Source organism: Octodon degus, unplaced genomic scaffold, assembly GCF_000260255.1.
Source record: "Octodon degus isolate 3935 unplaced genomic scaffold, OctDeg1.0 scaffold00048, whole genome shotgun sequence".
NCBI classification, from domain to species: Eukaryota; Metazoa; Chordata; class Mammalia; order Rodentia; family Octodontidae; genus Octodon; species Octodon degus.
The window spans coordinates 3,286,899-3,308,270 of record NW_004524624.1 but is presented as its reverse complement, the minus strand read 5'-3'; the positions used below and the strand labels follow the sequence as shown (position 1 = coordinate 3,308,270).

General features: G+C 46.7%; 1 protein-coding gene across 1 annotated transcript in view; it reads left to right on the top strand.

Annotated features, from left to right (window-relative positions):
- Tgfbi (transforming growth factor beta induced) overlaps window positions 1-13,242 on the top strand; it is a 33,083-nt gene extending 19,841 nt beyond the window's left edge. Inside the window, exons 8-17 of the mRNA XM_004632244.2 lie at window positions 478-690; window positions 1,551-1,688; window positions 2,273-2,418; window positions 3,242-3,378; window positions 4,446-4,576; window positions 8,906-9,030; window positions 10,189-10,291; window positions 11,073-11,152; window positions 12,076-12,100; window positions 12,597-13,242. Of these exons, the coding sequence (XP_004632301.1) occupies window positions 478-690; window positions 1,551-1,688; window positions 2,273-2,418; window positions 3,242-3,378; window positions 4,446-4,576; window positions 8,906-9,030; window positions 10,189-10,291; window positions 11,073-11,152; window positions 12,076-12,100; window positions 12,597-12,637 (1,139 nt within the window). The 3' untranslated portion in view covers window positions 12,638-13,242. The remainder of the gene's footprint in view (window positions 1-477; window positions 691-1,550; window positions 1,689-2,272; window positions 2,419-3,241; window positions 3,379-4,445; window positions 4,577-8,905; window positions 9,031-10,188; window positions 10,292-11,072; window positions 11,153-12,075; window positions 12,101-12,596) is intronic.
- The last annotated feature ends 8,130 nt before the right edge of the window (window positions 13,243-21,372 follow it).

Genomic DNA, 21,372 nt, shown 5'->3' with positions numbered 1-21,372 from the left:
AAAAAGCCCCATAGTAGGCTCACTTCAGTTTTTCCTTTTCCCATGAAATGCAGGTCCTAATGAGAGAATTGCACCTGAAGTTCATACTCATAAGCGGATGGCTAACATTCTTTGACCATTTACCCTGTCACCAGGCAATGTGCTGAGTATTTTACTCTGCAGAGGAGACTAATGCTATTCTCTTTGCCAGCTTCCTAGTACAGAAGGTGACACTTGAGAACACTAAATGGCTTGCCTAGAGTCCCACTTTTGGCCAGTGGCCATGGGATTCAAGTTCAAGCAGGCACAGTGCACAGTCCAGCCAGTTTTAAAGGGTGGCAGGCAGGAGGAAAGAAGGTCGCTGGCCCTGTGGTACCCAGCCTGCCTGGAGGCACTTCTATGTCAGAAGAGCCCTCACAGCAGAGGCAGGCTGGAAGCTGAGCCCTGAGGCCTGGCTGAAGTGGGCTCTGCCTTGACCTGGTCCTGTTCTGCCCCCAGATCTGCTGAATAACCACATCCTGAAGTCAGCCATGTGTGCCGAGGCAATTGTCGCGGGGCTGTCCATGGAGACGCTGGAGGGCACCACTCTGGAGGTGGGCTGCAGTGGGGACATGCTAACTATCAACGGGAAGGCCATCATCTCTAACAAGGACGTCTTGGCCACCAATGGTGTGATCCACTTCATCGATGAGCTGCTCATCCCAGATTCAGGTACACCAGGCCACCAGGGGCCTCAGTCCTGTCCAGCTTGCTGTCCCTTCTGCCATTCCTAGTGACAGTAGTGGAGATGCCAGGACCATTTGAGCCACTTCCTTTCTTGGACCTAGCTCACAGCCACTATAAGCTGGTAGTTTATAGCCGGATTATAAAGAGTCATGAATTTTAAGCACAACAATTCAGACATTGTCTTGGAGACAGTGAGGACCATTTCTGACATATAAGAAAAGATAGTCTCAGAAGCTCTTCACATGATCTGTCTGCTGTAGTTAGGTACAGAGAGCTAGTAGCTGACCTCAGAGCACGTACTTTCTTTTCTTTTCTTTTTTTTTTTTTTTTTTTTTTTTTGGTAGAACCAGGGATTGAACTCAGGCCCTTGCGCTTGCCAGGCAAGTGCTTATTCCACTGAGCCATCTCCCGGGCCCCAACACATGCTTTCTGAATAGCACACAAGCCATCCCCCGTCACTTACTCTGGGGTGATGACTGAATAGACTCTGGCTCATGTCTGTTAAGCACCTGAATAGAAGAATCCCACAGGGAGAGACTCTTCAGATGGCCTGGCACTCTCTTAAGAAGCTGCCATACAACAATGTGGGCTCCTCCCCAGCATCAGGCAGGCCTTGGTCCAGCTATCTCAGGGTCTGGGATAGCTACTGCCTTCTCAAGCTGAAGCTCATCCCTTTGCCCCACTGATTAGGTTTTCTGATGACAAACCCACTAGGCGCTGCTGTGTTCGGAGGGTTGTTGACTCGCAAGATGACATTCCTGGCGATAAGAGTCCTGATCTGGGGTGGATGAATGATAAGTGCAAACAGCACTGTTAACTTTTGACCCCCTTTATCCCTCCTGCAGCCAAGACACTGTTTGAGTTGGCAGCAGAGTCTGACGTTTCCACAGTCACTGACCTTCTCAAACAAGCTGGCCTCAGCACGTATCTCTCTGGAAACGAGCGGCTGACCCTCTTGGCCCCCCTGAATTCTGTATTCAAAGGTAATGTGGGAAAAACACCCCTGTCTGTCTCTTGGAGTAGCCACCCCCTGCCCCCATCACCTCCCTGACACTCTCCTGATTTACAGCACTCATGAAACCTTAGACCTTCCACCTGGCTCAATGCAAGGCATGTGAGACTCCAGCAGAAAATTTAGACTTACTGCTGTTTCATTTGGCAGAGTTCAGAATGAATTTGGGGATCTCTTCTTCAGAACTCAAGGCTCTGTGTCTGCCAGAAGAGTAGACCATCCCCTAGTGTTTTTACTTGCAGGCCCAATGCCATTATATAGGCAGATCAACATGAGGGTTTGGCTGAGCTGCAGCCATACAGCAGACAGGGAGGAGGGCCAAAATGTGCCTATGCCTTCACTTCTCTCTTTGAGCAAAACTCCAAACACCCCAATAATTGGCACTTTTTTCCCAAAGACAATGCTTGAAATTAAGGAATATTGGAAACCCTCCTTGATTTCCCAATCTCCATTTCTAATGTCAAGGAGGGTTGGGCTTCACTCTGTATTTGTCTCGCCATTGTCTTCACCCCAAGGAAGCTTTCTTGCTGGACCTGACTTCACCTTCTTTCATAGATGGAGCCCCTCCTATTGATGCTGAAATGAAGAATTTGCTTCTAAACCACATAGTTAAAGATCAGGTGGCCTCCAAGTATTTGTACCATGGACAGACTCTGGACACACTCGGTGGCAAAAAACTCAGAGTTTTTGTTTATCGTAATGTAAGTTCTAGGTCTTAAATCCTGCTCCTTTCTTTGGCTTACCTCTAAGAAATGGAAGTTACATTAGTGCAAAAAATAAATCCTTAATAAGCAGGAGTTTGCATAAGAACTGGTTTCTAATAAGGAAGAAATTTCTGGAAAGTTATATAATGTTAAGTGGATCCTGCAGGCAGATCAGAATCTCCTTCTCTGGAGACCTAGCAGAATATGCCTCATACTGGTCTGACCTGGATTGCTAAGCAGTAAACCCCTGGGAACTCTGAGGGATGGACATACAGGAGGAGGGGTGGGGTTGAATCCTTCTGAGCTTATGTAAAGAGAAACCTCTCTGTGCAGACAATGCAAACACAGCTTGTCCCCAAATGTTCACTTTTCTCTTCTCCTATGTCTTCTCTGTCTTCAAACCCCACAGTTACCCTGGGATAGCAAATGAGAACCCTAACTCAACACTGCTCCTGCTGTAGAGCCTATCAGTACCACTTGGTTAAAGATGGTTATCATCTATTAAATAAGTAAATCAGTGGCTTCCATCCCATCATTTGATTACTAGTGGACTTCATATGCCACTGATATGCTCATTATGGGGCCTCTGTGTAACTTTATTGGAGTTCCTAAGTCATTCTTTCCTTGAGGAAAAATAGTTTGCATTGTTTTCTCTCTTGGACAATGTATTTCGTGTTATTCTCCATCTCCATGACCCACCCCGTCTGTGTTCACTGACCTTTGTGAGTGTTTGTTCCCATGAGCATGACTCCCTGAACAAATTAGGGAGCCCCACTTGGGAGAATAACAGCTCCCTTCTCTCTGATCCTCTTCCATGCAGAGCCTATGCATCGAGAATAGCTGCATTGCTGCCCATGACAAGAGGGGACGATACGGGGCCCTGTTCACCATGGACCGGCTGCTCACTCCGCCAACGGGGACGGTCATGGATGTCCTAAAGGGAGACAATCGTTTCAGGTAACCAGTCTCTTCCTAGAGTGGGACTTCTGCCAAGAGGTCATCCGAGGCAGGATGATGGACCTTAGCTTTTGGTCAAGCTCCCTGCTTCCTCCAAGATTTGCCTAACTTGAGAGGTGCTGTCCAGACTTGGGAAGGGTAAGGTTGTGGGCCACCTTGAAATCTTATGTGGAAGGGCCGGCCAAGTAGCTCAGTGGATTAAAGTGCCTGCAAGCAGGCACAGGGGCCAGGGGTTAGATCCTGGGCCTGTAGTGCTGGCCCTGCCACCTAGGCACACTGAGATAGCAATTGAGACTAGGCGTGGTGGCCCGTGCCTGTAATCTCAGCATTTGGGAGGCTGTAAACAGGTGGATCACTATGAATCTGATCCAGTAGTGAGACCCTGAACAACCCATAGACCCTTCCCTAAAATACAAAAAGAGAAAGGGGGGGGGGCTCTTAGGTGGAGAAGAAGAAGCATTGTTACTAGAAATGTCACACTCATATCATGGTAAGGGGGATACAGTTTTGTTACTAAAGCTCATGAAACATGACTTGCCCATTGTAAAGCCCCAGTGAGCAAGAAGTCATGGCTCTGAGGCTGCAACGAGTCTGTCACCCTCTGTGCAGAATCTACCAGCTGCTAGCTGAAGTCTCCACATTAGTTTGCTCCTCTGCTCTTTACTTCTGGCTTACTCACCACTGAGGGCTGTCACACTGAGTGTTTGCCTCACTGATTTAAGACACCTGTACACAGACTTCAGAAACCACACCCTGTCTGCTGTCGCTGGAATCACATACTTGGGGCCCAGAGGCTCAGCCATCTCTGAGTCATCCATACCTCTTGCCTTTCTCCTCCTCTTCTGGGCTCTGACTTCTGTCAATTTAACAGATCATAGCACCTGTACTGGGCAAAAAGATGCCAACTAGAATCGTTCCCTCTATGATTGCATGGGTGCAAGAACTAGTGAAGTCTGTGCATTGCCATGGCCCGGGCTCTACTGCTCTCCAGGTTGAGGTATGTGAAGAAAATGTGCCCTGCTCACCCTCTCACAGGTAATTGACATCTCCTGTGTGTGTATCCCTAGCATGCTGGTGGCCGCCATCCAGTCTGCTGGGCTGACAGAGACCCTTAATCGGGAAGGAGTCTACACGGTCTTTGCTCCCACAAACGAAGCCTTCCAAGCCATACCACCAGAAGAACTGAACAAGCTCCTTGGTAAAGAACAATTTAAGTATATGTTTTCCTTTTCTAGAGTCACAATCCATCAGAGCGCCAGCCAGAAACAGTGGGCAACTTGCAAAGAGGTTGATTCAAGGGATTTAATGATGAGACTACTTGAAGTGTGGGCAGGATTAATGGAGTTGTAGAGGGTAGTAATGAGGTAGCATTTGTGAGAAGCTTTTACCACCCCTAGCCTTGGGTGTAGGGCTGAAGACAGGTACCAGGGAGAGGTGGAGCCTTGGACAAAGTCAGAGACAGCAGCCAGGGCCTTTTGCAGCCACTGTCAGGGCTGTGACAAGAGAGGCCACTAAGTTCCCCTCTCCTGTGTTACCTTTCTTTCTTTTTTTTCCCATAATTTTATTGAGAAACAAATAGGAATGAGACATTTTCAAACCAAATTGGTAGGATAGTTTCAATAATTAACTCATTGCATACATTCTTTCTAGTGGTTAATTGCTGTACAAGATGTAGACATGATATCCTATTTACAAACACCATTAGAACAAATCCCTCTATTTGTTAAGAGAATGTAACTATATATCTATCCTAACCACTTTGAATATACAGATACAAAACAGACATTCATCTGTATCCCCTTTTTTTGTTAAGTTCCATTATTTTTATTATAGGTGTGTTAACTCAGCAAAATATTCTAAAAGATTCCAGTAGCCCATAATAGTATTGGGTCTTCCACTTGACTGGCAATGTCAGAAAATTGTTGACCTGTGTCCCCTACAGCTCAACATAACACCATGGCTTTCCTTCTTATATTTCATTTTTATACTTTTCTGCTGGATGGTTAAGACCAAGGTAAAGCAGGACCTATGCTACAAGAGTTGTAGCTTTTGGGTCTGATAAGGTCAGTGAAATCCCCTCAGGATTTATCCTGAGATCCTGTAACTCAGATTGTAGAACCTTTATCAGTGTCAGCCATGTGGATGAATCACGGCCATTGCTTGGCCAATGTGCTCTCTGTGAAAGCCTGAGAGGATGTTTTCTCTCCATGTGACTCTCCTTAGGCACACTCTACATCATCGATCATGTTCCTCTTTGGTCCCATAATCTCCTTGATCAGAAAATTTGGGACACTACCGAGTTACATGACGTTACAGCACAAGTTCTCATATGTTCTGAGTCTTAATTGACCTTGGAAGGCTAGGGCCAAAATGTTGGCTTTCCTTGCGGCCCTCCTTTTTCTCTAATTTTGGTCTGCAAACTTAGATTGTTAACCATCCAGAAGACAAGCTCATTGTTATTACCATACAACATAGGCTGTTAAACTTAACCTCACTATCTGTCTGAATATCAAAGATCTTAGGCATAACATGGAACAGGTATTTTTCATCAAGTATTGATATGTTGAAATTTAAGTCCCTACAGAATATGATGAAAAAACATTTAAAAATTAGAATATATTTTTTAAAATAGGCATAAAAAATTATATAGTTCTTATGTTTACACATAAGTCCAAAAATCTAACCATATACAACCTTAAAGCAGGACAGTCCCACAACATTCCTTTTCCTGTCTCTTGCCTTCATTCACCACCCCCTTCTTTTTGAACACTCATCTACCCGAGAGACAGCACAGCAGCAACTGGCATGTGATGACAAGCAGCCCTTATTCAGAAGACCAGAATGACAGGCACTCCAAGCATGAAACTACTATTACAGATTACCATCTTCAGTGCAGTTGCTTAGTTCACAGGTATCAGTATATATAGTTAGTCAGGGTGAGAATCTTTCCAATTAACTGCTAGATTCAAAAATCTTCTAGAGATTCTCAGAATCATTGCTTTGCCCATCTTCTACATATAACTGTATGGCTTGACATTGGCATGTTTCCTACCTCTTCTCCTTTCCCTCTCTTGATTAGTCAGTCCTCAAGATCCTGCTTTCCTTTTACTTGTATTATACCTTTCTATTTGTATTTCTTCTTTTGAGTTCTTATACTAGGGAAACTGCTGGGGAGATGGCTCAGTGGAATAAGTGCTTCTGCAGCAAGCGCAAGGGCCTGAGTTGTGTTACCTTTCTCATCAGAGATAATAACCAATGCCTGCACATTAAAAGAGGCGAGGTTTCTTTTGGCTCACCATTTGTAGGAGCTTCAATCCACAGTGAGTTGGTTCCAGGGCGGGGCAGCATAGCAGAGGGAATGGCAGAGCAGAAACAGTTCCTGGCATGACAGAGAGAAAGCAGAGAGAGATCAAGCTAGGAGGGGTGGAGATAAGTACACCCTCCCCTACCCGAGTGACCCACCTCTTCTGGCCAGATCCTGCCTCTTCACAACAACTCAGATATGGGCCCCCAAAATCCAATCACCTTCCAAAAGCACCTTCCTATTGTGGGAGTGAGGCTTTGGGAAACATTTTAGGTATAAACCACAATACCTCCCACAGGCCAGATGCCTTCTGGGCCTCCTGAAAGCTCATTACAGCCACATGAGGCCAGGGTTATGTAGTTCTTTGAGGTCAACTCCAGGGAGCGCCAAAGCAGGCAGTTACCAACAGACTTGAGTGAAGGTGGAAAACCAGTAACCACGTCAAGAAAGTGTTTTTCACTACTAACCTGCAAGAAGAATGATAATGAAGCCTTTTACCTATATTAACTCTTACTCGGGCTGAAGGCTTTCCTATGAAGTTAGTAATGGCCCAGAGGAGTTTAAATGAGATTCTTTAGGAGACAAGCTAGTAGTTACAAACTTGGGCTCCTGCAGTACCTGGAGAATGGACTCAAATTCTGACTCTGGTGTTCACCAATTCAGTGACCTGTGGCAACCTGTGTGAGCCTCAACTTTCTCATTAGAGAAAAAGATAACAAGAGTCCTTGTGCTATGAGGACAACACAAGTAGCAGTAGCCACATATTTTTGACCAAGAGCATGGGGACAGGGACAGGGCAGGGGTTGTGGTGTTGAACTCTGATTGATTCGTGTAAGACATTTCCACTGTCACAGCAAGGGAAGTGTGAGGAAGAGGAAGACCAGGAAGGCCCTTAGCCAAATATCCAGGTGCACCTTGTTTATGTCTCCCTTCCTGTGGGACAATAAAAGGCTCAGGTTGCCCTAGACTCTGAGCTCAATTTGTGTTCTGTTTAATTTCCTTTATTGCTAAGTGAGTGTCTGCATCTGCAAGGCTGATGGCTGTTCCTGAGAAGAGGGGAAAAGTTCACTCTGAACATAAACTTTCCATCCTCTCTGAGTCGGGCAAGAGTGGAATGCTCCGCCAGGTGGCCTGAGCCTGCCCTGCTTCCTTTTCATTTTCAGCACTGTGAGTCAGGCAGGGACACAGGGAAAGTTTCCAGAGTATCCCCAGGCCAGGCCTGTGGGCAGGTTAGTTAGGCACACTGGAAAACGGAGGGTGGTCCAGGTGATTGGAAAAGGTGGGGGTCCCCACTGGTTCTATACCTGCAGGCAGGCAGGCAGTATTTTTGTGGGAGAACTCTTGCTAGCCCCAGTTGCAAATCAGTTGGTACAAGGTGGCTGCATCCCCTGTGGGTTTATCAATAACCAAATGAACTCTCCACAGTGCTTTAAAACTTCTGCTCTCAGTTTCAAGGTGCTAGAAATAGCTCTCTATCAGCCCTGATAAATCAGCTGCTGGCTGGTAACAGGAATATCAGAGGTGGGGACCGCTGGCTACCATAGAAACTGCCTCCCGCACTTAATTTTGGGAGAGGCCAGGACACCTTTATGAGCAACCAGATGCCTTCCCCAACTGGTGGAGCTTATGCTGGCTGAAAGGAATGCTGGGATGTGTGAGAAGAGATGCTAAGAAGCAATACCTTTGGGTCCTGAACTCCTAGGCTCCAACAAGCCTCCAGAGCACAGCTGTTGGCTCTTTTAAGCTCTCTCTTCAGGAAACAGCCATCTCGAACAATATGCATTTGAGGGTAGAATGTGTAAATATTTCACTACTGTGTTATAACCGGCAGGAGCCATACTGATGATGAAATGTCCCAGATGTCAGTGCTGGAGAGGCCCCTGGATTTCTAGGCAAATATTTAGCTCATGGAAACATGAGTCATACCCACAGAAAAGTATGCCTTAACTCCTTCTTAGCAGCCAGGGAGCTCAGATCCCGGAAAATCCAGGTTCCTGGCTGTGGATGTGCTCCTAGTGTCTTGTTCCTGCTCCTTATGACACTAAGACAGATGATGGGTGATGAGATGAGCTCACAGTGGGCACTCAATGAATGTGTGTTAACTGGTCAAAAAGTTCTTCATCTTGTTGGCTTTTCTCCTCATGTTTGGCTATCGTCCTCCATGACTATGCCAGTTACTAATCTGAGTATTAACTCTGTCTCCTTTTTCCCACAAACCTGCAGGAAATGCCAAGGAACTTGCCAACATTTTGAAATACCACATTGGTGATGAAATCCTGGTTAGCGGAGGCATTGGGGCCTTGGTGCGGCTGAAGTCTCTCCAAGGAGACAAGATAGAAGTTAGCTCGGTGAGTGCGCTGGCGAGTGAAAGCCTGGCCTTGCCCTGCCACTAGGGTTCCAGGACTCCACTCGCCTTAGATAACATTAGGCACACACAAGCTTTAAGATACACCTTGTATTCCCAAGTGCAGTTTGTCTAAAAAAAGAGAAAAGAGAAGAGCGTATTGGGGGAGATCAACTGAGATGATAGATGTGACCAAGAACTTTCAGATTTTCAGAAGAATAGAGCATCAGCTTTGGCATCTGCTTTGGGATCTGGGAGATAGAAGGTGATGACTTAGGCATCTTAACCTTTCTCCACTTCAGCCCCTCAAACTCAGCCCCTCAGACCCATGAACCAGACCATCTCAATAGGCTTTCTCAGGTCCAGTGTCAGCTCTCAGAGCCCTCCTTGCTCTGCACTTTGATGGGGCTAGTTTACTTTGGAGCTTTGCTAAGAGTGTAACCAGCTTGGAAAAAGAAGGAGCAGATACCAGCAGCAAATGAGGCAAGGAGTTCTAAGAACCCCCTTGGCTACCTGGTTAGAGGCCTCTGCCTCCCTTGTGGAGGGATCACTCTTTGGTGTAAGACTGGCTATAGCTCTCTGGTCCTCTCTCCTGATCTTTAGTCTCCTTTGGAAGCATGGGACAACACATAAGGAGCTAGGAGTGGAAGTGACTTTACTGACTTTTGCAGGCCACCTGAGAGTTTCCCAGCACCGAGTTTTAGGTGTTGAGGTCCTTTTGTCCTGAGTCCATGGGCTGCTCAGGAAGACTAAAGATATATTTACCATTGGATGGACCTCCTATGAAAAAATATTAAGGTAGATCTAGGAAAAGTAAAAAGAACTTTTGGCTAATGAAGGCCTGTCTTCTGTGCCCCACTGTCCCACCTATATAGCTTCTAGAAAGGCAGTTTGCCTCTCTTGAGTCTCAATGTTGATCTCTGTTAAGTGGGACAGAGATATCAACATTCCTTGGATGATATGCATAAACACAAAAAGGTGATTTCTAGAATTTCAGTGTGCTGAATCCATCCCAGGGATTGAAAGTCTGCTGAGAGCTGGGACTGTTCCACTCACTGGACCGTCCCCAGTGTGCGTGCAGGACCTGGCACAGACACACTTGCCGAGTAAACGGCCAGGGAGCCATGCTGCGTCTAATATTTGTTATTGCTTTTTCTCTTAGAAAAACAGTGTTGTGAGCGTCAATAAGGAACCTGTTGCCGAAACAGACATCATGGCCACAAATGGTGTGGTTCATGCCATCACCAGTGTCCTGCAGCCCCCAGGTGAGGTGGATGCACCCTAGCCCCACTCGCTCTGCAGCTGACTCTTCTCTGCACATGGCCATCAGTGCTCAGTGGAAAACTGAAGTGACCACTGAATTTTTTTTTTTTGTCTTGCCTCAACTATATTAACAAATAAGGGTTTTTTTGTTTTGTTTGTGGTTGTTTTGGTTTGGTTTCTCCTTCAGTACTAGGGATTGAATACAGGTTCTTAACACTGAGTTGCATCTCTAGCCCTATTTTATTTTATTTGAGATAGAATCTCACTGAATAGGCCAGGCTAGACTGAAACTTGTAATTCTGCTGCTTCATAGAAAACTGAATTAAATAAAGATCAGAATAATGTGACATGGTAACACTCACATGGTGCCTACGTGGCTGTCTGAGAAAGGGACTGGGAACTGTGGTTTCAGATGCACCACACTAAGCAATTCGAGGACACATTTCTTGCTAAATTTCCCACTGTCTTAGCACCACCCAACCAAGGCCAGGCTGTTCATATGCACACCGATGCTGGTCATGAGTTTCCCAGCCACCCCTCTTACAATATCTCTTTACCCCCAGCACAGTTGAGCCTCCTTTCTTCCTCTTCTGTTTTGTGCATTTACATTTCTCTGAGCTCTCTCCCCATGGGCCAAAATCCACCATGGTTTATGAAAAGTTACAGGGCAAAAATTCATTTGGAAATGTGACCCAAAAGCTCAACAGTGCCTCACTATGGCTGCTCTGAGTGCCAGACTAATGGCTTCTGCCTCTTTCCCAAGCTGTCCTCTTTCCTTTCCAGCCAACAGACCACAGGAACGAGGGGATGAACTGGCAGACTCTGCTCTTGAAATCTTCAAACAGGCTTCAGCATTTTCTAAGGTGAGATACCCACTAGGTTTATGTTTAGCTGGGGCAGCCCTGGGCCGTGCATGGGCCTGCAGAGAGGCTCTCTAGCTACTGTCTCCCTTGACTGCTTTCCAAGGGCTCTCTTGAAACCTCCCCTTCCCAATGGGGCATCCTCAGTCTTAGCCTGAGCGGAAGTCAGAGAATTCAGCTCCCATTTCCTTCATGGGCTGAAACCTAGGTATTTAAACAGATGCCTCTGAGCCACAGGTTACCAGGAATCCACTGTTGGTGAGAACAGCTCTGGATTCCACCTGGCCAAGGGGGCAGAGCTTATCGCCCAACCATGCCTGGGCCTCTGCATGTTCTTCCATTTTCCACAGCACTATGCATTCTAGGTGCTACTGGGCTCCCCAGGGCAGTGTGGATCCTGGACGGGGCTACTGAGCCAATTTGTGTGTGGAGCCTCCCTTACTGACCTCATCCTCTCTTCTATCTTAGAACCTCTCTGAGCTTTTCTTCCTATTCTGAAGGTGGTCCAGGATAGAGACTCTTTTGCTGCTTCAGGTCAGGTAGAGCCCATGGGAATGTGGGGCACCTTATAGAAATCTACACTTCAAGAAAAGAAGCAGCAAGGCGCTTTCAGGAGCCCAGAGGTGGAACCCTAGCCCTTCACTTCTCTTTTGAACATGGAGGCTCTTGTAGCCCCAGTCAGCCCTCAAACTCTGGAAAGCACCTCTTGGTAGCCTCCCAGGAATACTAAACTCAGACTCAACTTTAGGGCCTTGCACCTGAGGTAGAGCTGTGGAGGGTTTCCTGAACTCCATCACTTCTGTTTTTCTCTTCTTCTTCCTTGTCCTAACATCTCTAAATAAAGGCTGCTGTGTGCAAAGCTATTACATAAACAGGTAAAAGTATAATTTTTATAAGAGAACATGATTTCTTGTGTTTTCTTTCAGGCTTCCCAGCGATCTGTGAGACTAGGTAAGTCTGTTCTGGGCTTGCAGACCCTGCAGTCCTGTTTGAGCTGCACCTTCCACCCCCAGCACACCCAAGCCTGCCATCTGCTGTATATACAAGGTCATGGTGCAATAAAGCAAGCCTGGCCTTTGGGCTCAGACTGGTGGGGTGAAGTGGGGTCAAACACAGCAAGTGTAGCTTCTTCCTCTGTGCAGTGAGGATAATAAGAATAAAGCCTTTTCAGGCTGATGTGAGTTTTAGCACTGGGAGCATGGAAATAGTGCACAGAGCTTGGCAGGCTCCCATGGCAAGGATGTGGTTCCAAGCTGATAGATGTAGAAAGTCCCGGAATACCAGTCATTGAGTAAGAGGTGAGGTTTCACAACCAAAAAGACATCTGCCACATGCGGGTGATGTGACAAAAGCAGGCCTTTTGGTCCCCATTCTCAAGGCTCTGACAGTATCTCAGATAGACATGGAAGAGGCTAGATCTTGTTCACCTTTCACACTTCTCTCTCAGCCCCTGTCTATCAGAGGTTATTGGAGAGGATGAAGCATTAGTGCTGAGGACCACAGGAGGAAAGCAGCCAGCAGCTTCCTGCCAGTTTCTCCGTTTGCCAAAGAGACTATTTGAATGTGCTCAACATGAACGGTCATACTTCAGCATATCTGGGCAGCGCCATAATGGGATCTGAGCCTCGGATGGGGGGTTGGGGGCATGGGAGAGAGATGTGCTTTTTGTTTTTTGTGCTCCCTAAACCTAGCTGTTAACCCACTGCATGCAGAGATCTGGATGTCACTGCCTGACATTCACTTCCAGAAAAACCTATCCCAGTCCTAGAATTTCCTGCTTATGTGAGTTCCTAGAAGAAGAAGAAGCTGCAGTATTGTGGAGTTCACAGAGCATGAATCAAGCACTCTAGCATTCTTGGAAGGCCTGGCATGGTTTTATAAAGCTTTTGCACAGCTGGGGAAATGGCATCATTATAAGCTATGAGTGGAACAGTTGCTGTCAACTGTCTCGCGTCTATGTGTGACTTGGACCCTTCTATGTGACCCTGTCTAGGTAGAAAAGAAAGAATATAGAGCACATAGAGCCCAGATTTCCTGAATATGACAAAATCATGTGTGTTTGTAATAATAAAACCAAAGAGATGTTGCTGGTATGGATGGATCATGTTCTGGCCTGGGGGTCCGGGATGAATTCTGCTCCCGAGGGGCTGCCCTGCTCCTGCACACTCAACTCCATCCAGAGAGCTCAGCAGGGCGCTGTGGAGGATGGTATTGGAGACACTCCAGCAGCTAGCATTCAGATCCCCAGGCAATTGGGTGAGGTTAGAACCCAAGCTTTTGATGGACATTTTTGCCTGCCTGCCTGCCTGCCTTCCTTCCTTCTTTACTTCCTTCCTTCCTTCTTTCTTTACTTCCTTCCTTTCTTTTTTTTTTTTTTTTTTTTTTTTTTTCTTTTTTGCGGAACCGGGTATTGAACTCAGGCCCTTGCGCTTGCCAGGGAAGCACATATTCCACTGAGCCATCTCCCCGGCCCTGCTTTTTTCTTTTTAAGACAAGAGTCTCACTATGTATTTTGGGCAAGGCTTGAGCTCAGTATGGAGCCCAGGCTGGCCTCAGCCTTTGCAGGGATCCTCTTCTCTGAGCCTCCCAGGTGCTGAGATTACAGATGTGTGCCACCATGTCTGGCTAAACTCACTTTCATTTCAGCCTCCATATCCCTCAAGTTTCAAGTCTTCAGGGTCCCTAAGTCGGACACTTTATTCCTATTATTACTCCAAAGCATCTTCCTCAGCAGCAAGATGCCCTGTCTTTGTGTTGAGCATTTGACTCCTCAGCCCAGCCCAGGCCCATAACACAAAAGAGGAGACAGAAGCGCAGGAAAAGGGGCTGCCACCCAGTCTGCTGCCTCCTAGAGACCACAGTGTGACAAAGGAGCAAGTCTGGACTTTGGGGCCCTGCCCTCTAGTCCAGCCTATGTTCAAATCCCTGCCTTGCCTAAAACTCTCCTGTTCAGATCATGCTCAGCATTCAGAAAGGCAGATCTACGTATCTGTGGGGGCATTGCCCCCACCTCTGTGACTTTGGGTGGTCACTGAGCCTCTCAGGGCCTCCTCTTCTATACCAGGAAAACGACTGTCCCATCTCCTTTTTCTCTGAATCTGCTTCTTTGCTGATCCCTAGAGAATGCTGGATGTGAAATCACATGTCCTTAAGGTTACCGTGCTGTCTGCGGTGTTTAGAATCTGGGTAGCTGTGAGCTGTGGCATGTGTCTTTCACAAAGGGGGCTCATTTTCCTGGAGGACAGAGTGGTCCTGCCACCTATGGTCTCCCCTGCCAAGGCTGATTCACTCTGCTACAGGGACCCAGGGACCCAGGGACCCAGTGATATCTACAGCAGTATGAGGCCACCCAATGCATGCTGCTTGGATTAGAGCAAGGGTAAAGGTAGAGTTCTTTCCTTACATAACTTCAAGTTGAAGAAAGGACAGACATAACATCATTGAAATAAATCATTCACCCAGTCATTCCACAAGTATTTGCTGGCGGCCACCTGGGCACATCACCGTGTCAGGCCCTGGGGAACAGACATACCCTGGTTCTCCTGAAGCTCCCCTAGGGGTGGGGAGAACACTCATTAGTCAGCTAATTTGGGGCACAAATATGTGGCACCCTGATGCACAGTGCTGCAGTTCTGTGAGAGGCAACAGAGGAAACGGGGGCAGTGGAGGCCAGAGGAAGGAGCATCCAGGGCCGGTGTGAAGCAGAAGCTGAGGAGAGAAGAAAGCGCTCACTAGAGGGGAAGGCTGGCTAAGGGGAATCGGGGCAGAGGTGTCCCGAGAGGTGAGATTGAGCCCACGGTATGCACCCAGGCCTCTTTCCCCACAGCTCTCCCCACCCATCCTACTCCCAGTAGTAAGTGGACTTGGGGTGCCTTGGAAGCTTGGCGTACTCTGGGACCCTCCAGCTAGGCTTCCTTGTGTGCACCCATACGCATGCTTGGACTTTACCACAACCATATCCCATCCAAAGAGATGATAAACATAACTTTAAAGGTCCTGAAATTTAAAATAGAAACTGCTACATGATTCCTTAAAAATGTCAAATCCTAAAATGCGTGTTTAAGGCCCTTCCCCCGCCTCCCCTCCACTTCCCTTGCCTCCCCAACCTCTGGCCTTCCAGTAAGGGAGGCTCTGAGTTGCTCTCCTAGAGAACCCCTTGCAGCCTTTTCCTGTAGCCAAACAGGGTCCAGTTCCTTTTCCTGGGTCCTAAACAGTGCCTGTCTCCCCACCCTCCTACACACACACACACACACACACACACACACACACACACACAGAGTGGTGGAGCCAGGCTAAGCATTAGTCAGGTGCTGCCATCTGGAGGAGGAACTGTAGGGCTGAGGCCCCAGCCACAGGGTTTCCTGAAGTGGGCGACAACGAGGACAGTCACCCACAGAACCCAAGGCCAGAGTCCAGCCCAGCTGAGTAAGGCCAAGTTGCCAAGGCCTCCCCTGAGCCCTGACTGCTGAGTCCTCATCCAGGAAAAAGAAGGAGTGGATGAAGAGAAGGAGGCTGCTTCTTCCTTTTCTCTTTTCTTCCTTCTGGGGTGTAGGACTGCAAAGATCTTCACTATTGGGGTTCAGAGCTCCTTCCAGGATTGGTGCTTCTCCCTCTTCCCACCTTCAGGGGAAAAGGACTTCCTCACTGGCACTCAAGAGGCCAGCTCAGCCACACCAGAGAAGACCCTCTCCTGTGCACCCCCTGCTTCGTCTTTGTTGCTCCTGCCAGTGAGGCTGCAGACTAGGAAAGTACCATGAGAATTTTCATTCTACTGCTGGAGAAATAGGAGCTCTGGGTGGTGACCTGCCAGGATGAGAAGAGGCTGAAGCCCAGCCCTGGCTCATGTGACTGCAGGCCCTTGTCCCTCAGCCCTCAGCTCCCTTCTGCCACCTGCACCAGGGTCAAGTGGAATTTATGCTGAGACCCAGAGGGCAGAGGAGGCTGGGCAAAAGAATCTGAATCTGAAGACAAATTAAAGAATTGTGTGCAGCGAGAGGGGAAAGAGTAGCGAAAATTCCCTGGTGAGCTGACTAGGAACCTGCCCATGCTGGACCTCATAAGCTGTGTTAGGTGTTTTGGACATTGTCCTCAAGACCTTGAGATGACACTGGAGCATTCCAGTTGGGGAGAGGCGTGGGGAGGAGTATTCCATGATCACATTTTTTTTAAAATTCCGCTAAAATGCAGTTTATCTGTGCTGAGGCGATAGCTTGGAGGTCTAAGCACCTGCCCGGCAAGCGCAAGGACCTGGGTTCGATCCAGTGTGCTGCATGCCATTCTGGTCCTGGAACCCTGGACGGGCTGTGATGCCTCCAGAACTGGGCAGTGGCACGTGCGTGTAATCCCAGTGCTCAGGAGGCTGAGATAGGAGGTTCACTACCAGTCTGAACTGCGTACAGTGAGCCTGTACCAAATAATAAGTAAACAAACAACAACAGTTAAAATCTAGTTTATCCCTTAAATGAATGTTAAGTGTACAGTTCAGTGATGTTATGCACATTTTGTATTGCTGTGAAAATGCTCTTTGTCTCCTCTGCCGGACTCTGAGCTGCTCAGGAGGAGGAGGGGCCGGCCCTGCCTGGCGCTCCGCACCGGGACACACAGAAAGTATTCATGAGTCATTAACTCAAAGCTTGGTTCCCAGAGGACATGCTGGCCCTTCACTAAGCAAGGGGACTCAGGCCCCTACTTCTTTCCGAGAAAGGAAGAGGAGGTTCCCCGCAGGCACCTGGGCCATCTTTTTGGATGGGGGAATAATTGAGTGCAAGAAAAAACAAACGGCTTCGAGATCACTTGGCAGAAAGCGTCCCTTCCTCTTGAGCCAGGCAGCTCCACCCTCTGACTCTTCTGAGAAGGACGTGTCATGCTTAAGAGAGGTTTTTCCTATTCCCAGATCCTCTTAGCCAGTTTTGTTAGCAGGAAGGAGGCTTGAGATTTGGGATTGGCACAGACAGAGGGAAAGACTTCTGATTAAATGTCCTCATTTGAGCAAAAAAGAAGGGACCGGGAAAGTTTTTGAGGGAACAAATGGAACAGTACTCCTTTGTCTAGCAAGGGAACGTGTGGATCCCTATGACTTCGTGGCGATAGCACATACATATTTTAAGTTCAAGGAAGCCAGGTGCGTGAAGGGCCATTTCCCGGGTGACAATTCTGCCGGGCTCCTCAGTGGAGGGTGGAAACAAAGGCCTGCTGGGGGCGCTGTTTCCCATCAGTTTTGAATAGGGGAGGCTTAGTGAACCCCTGAAATAGGAGATGGAGGAATTAAGACCCCTGAGTGTTGGGTTCCTCCGCCACGCTGGGGCGGCTCCTCAGAACTTGCTAGAGAGCAGGAAGAACCAGGCCTCTGAATCCCAGGCCCATTCTGATTGGAACATCTTGCGTTTGGATCCACTGTGTACAGTCCAGAGCAGGAGTCATAATCCTTCAGGCCAGGGACTCCTGACAGATGTGGAGGACCCTCTCCTCAGGAAAACGTAAAGATGTTTGCAGTGCACACAACTTTGATGGCTGCTGCCCTGAAGGCCCTCCTCTAAGTACATTCGAGATGGACTTGAATTTTGCAGCACCCAGTGCTTCCGGAGTGTGGCAAGTCCTCTGCCCCAAAGCATCTCGCTTAGACCCTGAGCCCAGGAGGCTGTTACTGCATCCGCACAGATCCAGGGAACTGTCAAGCCACAGCCCCATTTCTTTGCCTGTATGGGGGGCGGGTACGAACTGTTCCTCAGTGGCAGTGAGTCAGAAAGAAAGGAGAGGAAAGCAATAAACAGTGACAGCGGAGAAGCCCTCGGAACTCAGCCAAGCCACATAGCAAAGGTATGCAAAAGACCTCGTGAGGCTGGAAGAATACTTCCAACAATGGAAAATGCGTACTGGTAGGGAATCCTAGACACCTAAGTAAAAATTCCTAAGCACTTAATTTTATTTGTTTTTTATCATTTACACATTTAAGAGAATTGATAGGAAGTTAATCATTTATTTATTTATTTATTTATTTATTTATTTATTGTATTTTAGGACAGGTCTTGAGGGTTTCACTGCATATATCAGACTCATAGTGATCCAAGAGGTGGGGTTACAGGTGGGGCACCATGCCTAGTCTCAATCACCATCTCAACTTGCCCGGTGGCAGGTCTGGTACTGCAAGCCCAGGGATCAAACTCCTGGCCTCAGTGTCTGCCTAAGCAGGTGCTTTAATCCACTGAACTATTTGGCCAACCCTTAGGGAGTGAATCTTGAAAGCATTTATCAATAATGTATTCCTTATTGTGGAGATAATAGGCTATACTAGTGAATGATTAAAAAGTGAAAGCCTTTGTCATCTTTCTGACTGGATTTTTTCAGTTAAAAAAAGCTGAAACTATGAATTTAGTTTTATTTCCTAATGTGTCTACATTTTTTATCTAAAATTTGATCTAATTTGATTCATTCTAAGATGGAAATTCAGAAAGTCAATGAATTAATTTTACCTCCTCATTGTTATCTTCTCATCAGAAATTCATCAATCACTTCCGCATTTTATGTTTTATTTCTATTCATATTTTATTTCTGTTCATATTGTCTATCTCTGTGCCACATTTTCTGTCCCTTTGATCTAAATAGCTGTGCGTACATCTGCAGCACACCACTTAAATAGGTGTTAATTTTGTACCTTTTAACATCTTATAGAGTTAGATCTCTTTGCTTTGGAAGCTATTTTTTTCCCTTTTTACAAAATTAACACTTTCTCATCATAAATGTTTTAGAAAATTCAGAACAGCAAAAAGAAAAAGTAAAACATAGAATTCTGCCAGAGCACACACTGTCAAATTACTTTAGCAGATCTTTCCTTATTTTGTTTTTGAGAAAAATCTGAGCACTTATAACATATTGTAATTTTCCCTTATCACACTTAGATAATTATTAAGTCTCCAACATAAAACAGGCATATGGTAGGCAGAATTTTAAGACAATTTCCAAGACTTTCAGCCTCTGATGTTACTGCCTTGATGGCATGGGGAAGATAACTCAGGCAGCTCAGTCCTTGTCCACAACTGATGGCTGAAATGGGAGTCAGAAAGAAGCCTGGGAAGGACTCAATGCAGCTTGGCTGATTTACAGGTGAATGAGAAGAGGCCCATGAGAGAAAGGACACAAGTGGGCTGTGGGGGGAGCAGCCTCTCCTGAGTGTCCCTGGGCAGTAGATGCTTCTCGGCCTACAGTCACAAGGAACAGCATCTGGCCACCTATCCAGCTGAGCTTGGAAATGGGTTCTTCTCTGCAGCCTCCAGTAAGGAACCCACTGAGAGCGTGGTGAGAAACCAGGGAGAGAACCCTGGCAGAACCCGCCCCAAGTACTGACTTTACAGATTTGTGAGCCATGGAATGGGTGTTGCTTTGAAGCTCCTCGGTTTGTGGTAACTTGTTAGGCATCTGCAGAAAACTAACACAAAGAGATGAATGATGAAAGCAAAGCTCTTTATCTTCCTTTTTAATGAGGAAAAGCACATTTGGGAATACTCTATGAGTTTAACTTCACTTTCTTCACTAATCATTGCAGAGAGGCTTCTTTGCTCCATGGAAAGCCTAGGTCCTTGGCCAATAGGGGCGTTTCTGGGCCTGCGAGTCAGAACAAGACCCAGTGAACATCTATACTTACTGTGCAGAAAAAGGCCTTACCTTACGAATCAGAGTGATTCCCCAAACCCAAAACTTCTCCAGAACAACAAGAGACTCACTAGCACAGGTTAGGAATGCCCCTGAGGCTTTGGATGCACCCTCCATATCTATGTTTCTGGACTCTGTCCCCGGTACAATAGCTGATGACCCAAGGACATCCATGCACAGTGGCATTGGACTCACTAGCTCAACCTCCATCAGCTGAGCCTGTGAGAGCTGATGGGGTCATCTAGAATCAATAGTCCACGTTTGCATTGTAGCACATTGAATTTTTTATGTTTCTTCCTTATGGCAGCCAAAGGTGGCCACAGGGCTGGCTAGATACAGATTAGATCACAAAGGGCTCTGGAGCTCCTCCAATCAGACTCTCCGGTGTCATTTGTATAATCAAAGCCACCTCTTACTGAAGGCTGGTTTGCATAAAGCCTCGTGATAAGTAATTTACACTCACATTCTTACTGATTACTGTTACTGACTTACAGAAGAGGAAATGAAGGCTCAGAGAAGCTGAGTCACTGCTATGTATTGCATGTTCGTCCTCCTCTAAAATTAATATGTTAGGATTTTAATCACAAGTGCAATGGCATTTGGAGATGGGACCTTTATGATCTAATGAGGTCATAAGGGTGGAGCTTTCATGATAGGATTAATGCCATTCTAAAAAGAGACCCAAGAGAGCTTGCTTCTTCTTTTTTCCAACAAGCCAGGACATAGCACAAAAAGGTATCCATCTACAAGTCAGGGAAAACTTCATTATGAGTGAAGTTGGCTGGTAGGTACCTTGATTGTGGAGTTCCCAGACTCTAGCAATGTAATAATTTTCTGTACTTTAAAAATCCAGTCTAAGGTATTTTTGTTATAGCAGTCTAAGTTAAGTGAGTTAATTTACCCAAGGAAGCATTGTCAAGTAAGTGGTGGAGCCAGAATTCTCAATGTAGTCTCTGTTAACCACTGCTTTGGGTGGCAAATGGGAAAGTATATCTGGGGCCACAGAACACAGAGAAGTAGATCTCAATCTGGCTGCATGTTAGAATCCCCTGAAGTGCTTTTTAAAATCCTAATACTTGGGCTTTAACTCCAGAGATTATGATTTTATTGGTTCCATGGCTACCTAGCCTTCAGTAGTTTAAAATTCTCCCTCAGGTACTCTTAATGTGCAGAGCAATAGGTCTCCAATGTTGTCATGTATAGGAACCTTGTCACATGTGAAGATCTCCAGGCCCTGCCCTGGGGCTGGGCAGATAACTCATTGGCATAAGCACCTGAATGACATGTGCAAAGTCCTGAGTTCGATCCCCAGTACTGAAAAAAAAAAAAAAAAATCTAGGCCCAGTCCTGTCAGATCCTAGCTCACTTGTGCTGGAGGAGTCCCGTTATTTGCATAGTCAAAATGCACTCCAGCTAAGTACCTCTGAAAACTTGTTCAAATAAAGATTTAGGTGCTAAGGCTCTGGGGTAGAGTTCCAGGTTAGGCATTTCAAGAAAGTTTCCAGGTGATATACATACTACTGGTCCAGGGGCAAGTGTCTCCCAGTTTGGAAGATCTGCCCTAGATCAATGTATTC